General features: G+C 29.8%; 1 protein-coding gene across 1 annotated transcript; it reads left to right on the top strand.

The window, feature by feature from the left end:
* The first annotated feature begins 2,894 nt into the window (after nt 1–2,894).
* Nucleotides 2,895–6,131, top strand: LOC123291001 (vitellin-degrading protease-like). The gene is made up of 3 exons (XM_044871458.1): nt 2,895–2,946; nt 4,284–4,711; nt 5,826–6,131. Exons 1-3 carry the CDS (start codon nt 2,895–2,897, stop codon nt 6,120–6,122), a joined length of 777 nt encoding a protein of 258 aa, XP_044727393.1. The 3' UTR covers nt 6,123–6,131.
* Nucleotides 6,132–10,405: the final 4,274 nt, after the last annotated feature.

Below are 10,405 nucleotides of genomic sequence, written 5' to 3'. Positions count from 1 at the left end.
AAAAGATTTTAAAAAGAGGTCAAAATAGTTTAAAATGCTAAAGTAACCCAAAATTTTAGCTGTTTATATTAATATAGCACTTTTTACAACATCCACCCCTTCCGCTCCCCCTTTCATATTTTTTTGCAAATTCAAAATTTTTAGGACGTATAAAGGGGTTTTTGGGGTCGCTGATCTCGAATTTTGCAATAGATTATCAAAAACAATTGTAATATTTTTAGGGGGTGTAATTATTTGGGTCAAAAGTTCGAAATCAGCGACCCCCAAAGCCCCTTTATACATCTTAAAAATTTTGAATTTGCAAAAAATATGAAAGGGGGAGCGGAAGGGGTGGATGTTGTAAAAAGTGCTATATTAATATAAACAGCTAAAATTTTGGGTTACTTTAGCATTTTAAACTATTTTGACCTCTTTTTAAAATCTTTTAAGATACATTTATTTCATACACCCCTTCCCCCTTACAGCGCGGGGGTTAAAACTTAAAAATTTTGCTTTAAACCATATAGACCTCTTTTAAAAATAGTTTTCTCATGCCAAAGCAAAAAACACCCCCCAAAGCCAGTCCATACACCCCCAAAACAATTATTTTCAGAAAGTGTTAAATTTTCCGTTTTTCGCAAAAATATGGATCAAGGAGTCATTTTACGGGTAAGTCACTTATTATAAAATCGAAAGATAATAAAAAATGCTACAATTTAAAAAAAAATTTAACCTCGTAGGACAAAATGGCATAAAATGGCAGCCATTTTAAACAATTCCCTAAATTGGAAATTTTGGCCGAACTATTTAACGGATTTCGCTAAAATTTTAACCGAAAGTTTTAAGTAATAAAACCTACTATTGATATTAGTTTCATTAAAATCAATCGAATATTTTTCAAGTTACAGTAAAATGAACTGTTTTACCATATGTATGTATACATATATATATAACTGGGAGGGGAAGGGACGAAACCCCACCAAAAAAATATGAGGAGTAGTTCTTAACATTGACTACAAACCTACCAAATTTGGATATGCACCGATGTCTCCTTTTGCGAATATAAAATAAAAATGATAAAATTTCTGAAAAAAAGTTCATTTTTGACGCCATTTTGTTTTTTAAACATGTTGCACCACTCCGGGAAAGTAAAAAATTTCAAAAAATACTTATTTTGATGTGAAAAGAAAAACCCCAAAGTTTCATTGCTCGAACTTTTAATCCATACACAAGGCGTAATTTCACTCTACTAATAACCATTTTTACAATTGAATACATAAACATAATAATATGTTCTTTTATTTCCTACTATAAAACAGACAGCTATAAGTGTAGTGAGAATAACTTAGATATTGTTGCCAGCGCCTGAATAATGTCACGTAGGTATATCAGACGAAATATCTCTATGAATATCATTAGTAGAGTGAAATTACGCCTTGTGTATGGATTAAAAGTTCGAGCAGTGAAACTTTGGGGTTTTTCTTTTCACATCAAAATAAGTATTTTTTGAAATTTTTTACTTTCCCGGAGTGGTGCAACATGTTTAAAAAACAAAATGGCGTCAAAAATGAAATTTTTTTCAGAAATTTTATCATTTTTATTTTATATTCGCAAAAGGAGACATCGGTGCATATCCAAATTTGGTAGATTTGTAGTCAATGTTAAGAACTACTCCTCATATTTTTTTGGTGGGGTTTCGTCCCTTCCCCTCCCAGTTATATATATATATGTATACATACACATGGTAAAACAGTTCATTTGACTATAACTTGAAAAATATTCGATTGATTTTAATGAAACTAATATCAATAGTAGGTTTTATTACTTACAACTTTCGGTTAAAATTTTAGCGAAATCCGTTAAATAGTTCGGCCAAAATTTCCAATTTAGGGAATTGTTTACAATGACTGCCATTTTATGCCATTTTGTCCTACGAGGTTAAATTTTTTTTTAAATTGTAGCATTCTTTATTATCTTTCGATTTTATAATAAGTGGCTTACCCGTAAAATGACTCCTTGATCCATATTTTTGCGAAAAACGGAAAATTTAACACTTTCTGGAAATAATTGTTTGGGGGGGAGGGGGTGTATGGACTGGCTTTGGGGGGGGGGGGGGTTTTTTTGCTTTGGCATGAGAAAACTATTTTTAAAAGAGGTCTATATGGTTTAAAGCAAAATTTTTAAGTTTTAACCCCCGCGCTGTAAGGGGAATATGGTGTATGAAATAAATGTATCTTAAAAGATTTAGAAAGCGGTCAAAATAGTTTAAAATGCTAAAGTAACCCAAAATTTTAGATGTTTTTATTATTATAGCACTTTTTACAACATCCGCCCCTTCCCCTCCCGCTTTCATATTTTTTGCAAATTCAAAATTTTTATGACGTATAAAGGGGTTTTTGGGGTCGCTGATCTCGAATTTTGCAATCGATTATCAAAAACAATTGTAATATTTTTAGGGGGTGTACTTATTTGGGCCAAAAGTTCGAGATCAACGACCCCCAAAACCCCTTTATACGTCATAAAAATTTTGAATTTGCAAAAAATATGAAAGCGGGAGGGGAAGGGGTGGATGTTGTAAAAAGTGCTATATTAATAAAAACATCTAAAATTTTGGGTTACTTTAGCATTTTAAACTATTTTGACCTCTTTTTAAAATCTTTTAAGATACATTTATTTCATAGTAAAACCTTTAAATACCTAGATATTCAATAGACCCACATCAATCAATATCAACGCAACAATATTTTTTGTTCCCTCACGTTATTCCCATTATAAGTTGACACAGAATCATAATCCTTCAAGATAATCGATATCAGTTGTCTAAATTATCTTTGAAGTGGATAATTAAAAATATTTTTATTTTCTATATAAAATGAAAAAAATTTCTAAAAAATCTTTTAATAATTTTAAGTATTATGAATTTAATTTGGATAAGTTTGATTACTATTTTGTGCGCATCTACATTGGGTAAGTAAAATTACGTTATTTAAGAAAATTTATTTAAGCAACGCGAAGTATGATTACATGCTAATCAATACATAATTAAAAAATCAAGGTCATATTTTTGTTGTTTTTGATATTATGGAAAAATTTGCTTCTATATTTTTTTAAATTTCAATTTTTAAAAGGTTAAAAAATCCAATTTGTTACCCAAATTTCCAGGAGTTGACTTTTTAATGAAATTGTACAGGAATGTCATAAATCGCAAAGAATCTCTGGAAAATAAATTCGTCAAGACAAAATTGAAAAATCCTTAGAAATTTTTCGATCCCATGTATAGCATTAACGACATACGGGTTTTAATAATTTTGGTTAATTTTGAGTTTCTTCTGTCAGAAAAAATTAGTGAATATCAATTTTACTACGATTTATCGTCTAGTCTTTTCTCTAGTCTAATATCTATAGAGAAATGTTCTAAAATATTAAATTGGTTGATTGATTTCAACTTTTGTGCAAAATGTTTTGAATGATAAAATGTAGTAAAATTTATTTTCCCGAACTTGTTACTAAAATTTCAATTATTCGAATATTATTCTAGGAATTCTGAAAATTGAAAACCATACTTTGTACAATTTTGTCTCCTCAATGGTACATTGAGTCAAAAGACTTCTGATACTCCCATCAAATTAGATGAAGTTTATAAGATGAAAATTAGATGAAATACGTAGAAAGAAAAGGGTGATCAACGATTTTCCACGTTTTTCCTCAATTTTTAGCAATTTACTCAAAATCTAAGCATTTTAGAAAAAAAAAAGATCAGTCCAAATAAAAATTTACTGAAAAATCTACATTAGTCCATATCAGTCCAGAAATTCATATTTACTGAAAAATCTACATTAATGTGAGATTTTCCGAGTTTTCGATGGTTAATTTTTATTTGAAACTGTGTGTTTTTGGGAAAAATCCTACTTGTAAAAGTTGTTAAGCATAAAATTTCCTACCGATATGTATTTTTATTTTCTCCTACTCGTTCGCATTTTTGGAAAAATCGATATTTTGTAAATCGAAGATTTTTAGACCCAATATGACTTTGGCAAATTTATTCTCCAAAAATTTGACGGAACACTCTTTATAACACCAGAATAGTTATCCGGGTCATATGATAACAATTCTGTTTAAAGTAGCTCCAAAAGTTGTAAGAAAAAATTTGTTTTAACATTTTACGGCTTATGTAACGAAAAAATTATACTGTTATGCAATAGCGAACTTTCGAAGAGTCATTTTGAAAGGATTAGTTGTACGTTAGCATGTAAACATACATGGAATCTTTAAGAAAACAATTTTTAATATTCCATTTTGTAAAGTAAAACAGTGTGATGGAAAAACAATAAGCCTTCCTGGAAAAATAACGGGTGGTGAAGATGCTCAAATCCAAGATTATCCATACCAAGTATCCATTGAATTTGCACGCAGCCATCAATGTGGTGGTACAATTATCGCTGCAGATGTTATACTTACTGCCGGACATTGCACAGCATTTTATAATGAAAAATATTTACAAATTCGTGCCGGTACTTCGTATAGAGAAACTGGTGGTGTTGTTCGACAAGTTGCCAAAAAGATTATCCATGAAGAATTTAATGTAATACCAAAAGATTATGATGTTTCATTGATTATTTTAAATGAAACATTAGAATTTTCTCAATTTATTCAACCAATTCAATTACCTGAAGAAAATGAATTTTTAACTGAAGATCATGTTGGTATTGTTACTGGATGGGGTCGTTTAACTGTAAGTGTCAGCAAAAATTTTAAAGAGGCCATTATAAAACATTACGATTGTTCTTATAGGCGAGACAATATAACACTAAAAACGCTTCAAAATCAATTTTTTTGCATTCGATTCAGGAAGTCAATTAGAAAATTTGTGACCTATTTTCATTCAATACAATCCATGAAAAATTTTTTGATATCGCCAGTTATCATTTGCGTTAGTGCAACAATTTATTACTTGATAAATTATTAACGAAATCGGCCAAATTTTGTTAGTCGGGGGTTTATAGAGTTTCTTATTACGAATATGAGTTTCCTCATCAGTTACCTCGACGCAATGATTGGCCAGGACGACCAGGTTGTACCCTGCATCCCCAGGATAATCCTTAATTGTAATAAAATGTATTCAAATTAATTACTCAGGGGTTTTGGAGGTCACTGATCACGAATATGACATAAAATACTCCTAGTTGCAAAGCTCATCACCAAGATTTTTCACCAAATTTTTGGAAGATATCATATTTGTGATGAGCGACCTCGAAAACTTTCAAGCTCAGATTTTGGATGCATTTCGTCACAAATTTTGTGAAAAATCATGGACAACTAGTGTTACCTAATCCCTAGGTACCCCGGGGAATATTTTACTCATCATATTCGTGATCAACGATCCTGGAAGCACCCCAATAATCATTTTAAATGCATTTTATAAGAATTTAGAGATCAAACAATCACATCTCGATCTATCTTGCCAAAAGAAAAATCGATCTCAAATGTTATATCGTGTCTCATATTAGGAAAAAATGTTTGCCCCTATCTGTGACTGTTGTTTACAAATTTATTTAATTTTAGAGCTAGTTTTTATTTTAAGCGCTAAATAAATCGAACTTTGTGAATTAAGAAAATGATTTCCAGAAATAAGCTCGGATGAATAGAATCAAATAGGGTAGAAATGTTTTAAAAATATCCCGACAAATTCTTTGACTATTGTTCCATTTAGTGTCCCTAAATTCGGATCGCCTGTTTCTGTAAAAACGATGTGAAAGAACCATTAATTAAATATTGTTATAAATACTTTCTCCAAAAATATTTGACTTGAATATTTATAAATAATAAAAGCAAATTTTCCTTTTTAGCATGAAGGACCCCAACCAGATATTTTACAAAAAGTTGAAATACCAATTGTAAATCAAAATGCATGTATTAACGCTTATGTAAATGATACAGTTACACCACGTATGCTTTGTGCGGGTGATTTAACCTATGGTGGTAAAGATGCCTGCCAAGGTGACTCTGGTGGACCATTAGTTGTGAATCATAAAATTCATGGTATTTCATCATGGGGTGATGATTGTGGCGCTAAACAGTTTCCAGGTGTTTATACACGTGTCTCAGCTGTTCGTGAATGGATTAGATCTCAAATAAACGTATAATTGCTAAAAATAAACGTTAAAAGATATTTGAAATTGATCATGGATTTTATAATTAATTTTACCTTTGAGAATATGTCCGGTTTAGTGATTAACGTGGCGCGATGTAAGCAACGACAAAACTCTCTGGCAATAGGGGATAATCCTAATGTCGAATTGCCTATATTACCTATAAAAATGTAAAACTAGACTTTGTACAATGACAAAATTTTGAAAATGAAATTAAAATTTATTCAAAAAAAAAGAATTTATAATCAATCAAAGATTGCATTCAAAGATTGCTCATCTTCTTTTAGTAACCTTTGAATGCAGCACGTCTCTAGTAGGTATCTTCCTCTTTGTTTAATTAGGAATTTTAAACGTTCATATCTTGCATACTAGTAAAGTTTAAAACCAACCAACAAACCAACTTGCCTTTTCTATTCGTGAAATGAAAAAATGACAAAAAAAATGAATTTTAAAATAAATTAAATTATTTGTAGACCTAAAATGTTTCTCCCTCATAACAATTCTTTTTGTTACGCAAATAAATAACACGTGAACAAAACAAAACAACCGGCAACCGAATCATATACGATTTATTGTTTACTATACTCCAAAGCATGCACAACTCTTGACTGTTGTACGCGCTCTGTTACCAACAATTGTACGAAGTAACGGTTTACTATTTAATTTTAATTGGTCGGAGCGCACAAATAGTGAGGGTATGAAAATGTCAAAAAAGATAATAATAGATTTTTCACTGAAAAATCAAACAATTTAACAAAAATAAATATTACATAATACAAAAACGAAGAATATGTTTGAAAAAGACACAAAAAAGGTTTTCATTTTTCGGGATACATCATAAACATATATAGTTAAGATCAATAATACCAGACCGGAGCCAAATGCGAGGTTGAATTTCCCGAATTGAGGCGAGAATCACCGACGAACAAACACATCAATAGATTCAACAATATGTTTGGTTATAATATATATGTATATATTATAATACTGTTTGCAAATAGCACACGCGGTGATACAAACTTCCATATACCATGGCCATATAATATTATACATATAGCACGTTGAATATAGAGAGTATTCTATACATATAACCATGAGTAAAGGCATTACCTCCGCACGTCGTCGGTGCCATCAAGCAATATCATCTCAGTACCTACTATAACTTTTCTAATACATACCTCATCTATGAAATATACCAGGATGATAATCCAATTGTGATACTTTTCTCTTTGCTATGGTGTTATGACACAATAAATTGCGCGTAAACTAATAATAACTGACTTGAAACTTCTTCTGAAATTAATTTTAGTAGCGTGAAACCTATAAAAGGTCACTTGAAAGGTAATGAAAAATTAATCAAAACTTTACGAATATACTTTGTTATTTAGTAATTGTTTATTAAAATTTGAGTTACGCCAAATAAAAATTACCTAAAACCTGTATTAAATTAGCAGTATCCGCAAGAGATTTGACTTACTAGTCTTCAACCTCGATTATCTCATTCCTAATAAATTTGACAAAAGGATTCCGTTCAGTAAGAGGTCATTTTTGTTTAATATTACATGTTTTCTAGCGAATCTTTCCAACCATAAAATAAATTAATAAAAAAACGGGAGGGGTCGTGGGACATTCGGTAGGAACTATGTTCCTATCGTTAAACGTAGTGCTTACTTTTTTATTTGCAGATATTTTTCTTAAAATTTAAGTTATTAATTTTAGAAGTCAAATAATGGTTTTATTCTTTCGAAAATTAAACTACACTCTAGCTACTTTTTAATGTATCAATTAATTGTAATATTAGTTTAAAAAAGATTTACTTTTGATTTCTTAGTCAACATTTGTTTGGATCAAGATATTTATTATGACTTTACATAAAATTTCATTACGTTTACCTTAAATAATCTCTATTATCTTTAACTTCTGATGACTCACTTCCACTGATAATTGACTGGTCGGTTTTTGGTGTGTGTTTTTTTTTTTTTGCATTTTTCTTGGTTTTACCTACCAACCCAAACAAATTAGAACGATACCGTGCGATAAGGTACATAGTTCGAATAAATTCGATAAAATTGTAACAGATTTCCATAAAATAAACTGCTTTTGATTGTTTTTATACTTAAACTTTACCATTTAAGCAAATTAATTACAAAATCACATTTTTAAGGATCTCAATTTTCATAAAGATACCACGAACTGAATGCAGAAATTAATGTGATTTTTATATTTTGAAAGTAAAAATTCTTTAAATAATTTTCGGCGAAAAACTAACCGCCATTAAATATATCTTGTTTATGAAAATTATACAAGTACAGATATTCAACACTGTCTAATATAAGGTATTTCAACAAATAACTCAGCCGTTTGTTATTTTCACGTTTTTTAAATAATAATTGACACTATGTATCGCTACAATACTTTTACATTCTGTAGGTATATACATATGTTTGTATTAATATATTTTAACATATATACTAGATACAGGTAAGGCCCTTTTGGTAGATAGGTTATACAGTATAATATAACACAAACAAAATATTATGAAACTTATCTAATTCCAACCGGTGGCTGATCACTGCTGATGGCCATGCTTTAAAGTTGAGTTAGCGTATAATCACTAATAGACTCCACGCTCGAATAACAATAAAATTCTCAGAGAAATATACGTATACTCCAAACATATACACATACTGTATTAGAAGTTGTCGAGTGTTTAAATTTTTCGATTTATTTTAACATCTCATTAAAAATTTTTTATATTTTTACCATTTAATTAAAAAAGTTTAATAAGAGAATTAAATCGGTCAATGTTGAAAAAATTGTATTTTAGTTTACATTATTATCATATTTACCTTTTTATTAAATTGTAAAACTAATCACATTTTTAAAACAGTCTCATCAAAATCCATTGAATTGGTTTTAACTTAAATCCGTTTAAACATAAAAATAACTGCATAATACGAATGAAGAAGTCGGTTAAAAGTGCCGAAAGTGTAAAAGTGGGGACACAGCACCGATTTTAATTAAACTTTTTGTAACGTATTTATAGGACTCCAAGGAACATTCAGCCAATTTAACCTAGTCATAAGGAGTCTAAAATGTTTTGAAATGCTTATTTTGGCTAAAAATAGTCATCCAGTAGGTTTTTTTGGTGGCTGAATACGAATCCAAGATCAGATTACACGAATTCTGTCAAGTATTATAAATGTGAAAGGAAGGTTGTTTGTTTGTTTGTTTGTTTGTTACGCTTTTACGGAAAAACTACTGAATGGATTTGATTGAAACTTTACAATAATATTTCTCATATATCAGAATAACACATGGGCTATAATTTATAAAAATATATATAAAAAAATTAAAAATAAAATATATAAATTTGTCTTGGCATTTAAGTGCTCTATCTATCAACATCATTTTAAAGCTAAGAAAAAAATTTCTGTAAAAATAACGAGATCGAGATACAATCTATGGGCATCTGTTCTGATATACTTTAATGAAATATGACTATTTTACATTTAAAAATGAAATTGAAAACTGTACATATATTTTACCTATGTAAAACAATCTCTATGCCTGTTTTATTAAAGGGGGATAAGTGAGAGCAAGGAAGGCTATAACGCGGTTGTCCCAGCGAAGCGGGTATGGTTATCAAGCCAGTCTAAATATAAATATTTTGTAAAAATAAACCAAAATTGAGCAATGTAAACAAGTCGATTATAATAATGATTGAAAACCACTAATTTTATATAATATAAATACATACTAATATTGATTAAATTTGAATACTTGCTGTCAGATTTAAGCTATGACTTCAATTGTGTAAATAAATATTTCAAACTCCATGGTGTACGTTCCATATATACATATACAAAACAGACTAGCACAAACCTTATCCAATCCCTTTCTCCTATTTTAACACCATTCCTTCGATACAATTCCTTCTGTTTAACCTTCCTAAAACCCACTAATAATATTCAAATGCTTGTTGTATATATATATATATATATATCCTCCCACAAAACTGTATATATATTTCGTAACAGAAAATAACTTGGTTATTAGTATGTATGTTACAGGAAAAGTCGATCCTCCAGTAAGAGTTAGACTCTGCCTAGATAAAATCGAATGGTCTTTTCAGTAAAAGTTTATTAAAATCAAAAAGTGTTGAAATTTGATCAACATATACTATTCAGAGTTAACTATAGCTACGTAAAGTATACTATTTCTGTCGTGAGGTGGTAAAAGTTGGCAAGGAAAGGGTCTACCAGCTAATAAAGAAC

This window comes from Chrysoperla carnea, chromosome 1, assembly GCF_905475395.1.
Source record: "Chrysoperla carnea chromosome 1, inChrCarn1.1, whole genome shotgun sequence".
In the NCBI taxonomy this organism is placed as follows: domain Eukaryota; kingdom Metazoa; phylum Arthropoda; class Insecta; order Neuroptera; family Chrysopidae; genus Chrysoperla; species Chrysoperla carnea.
The sequence above is the reverse complement of the archived record's forward strand: the minus strand, read 5'-3'. Positions and strand labels throughout refer to the sequence as shown.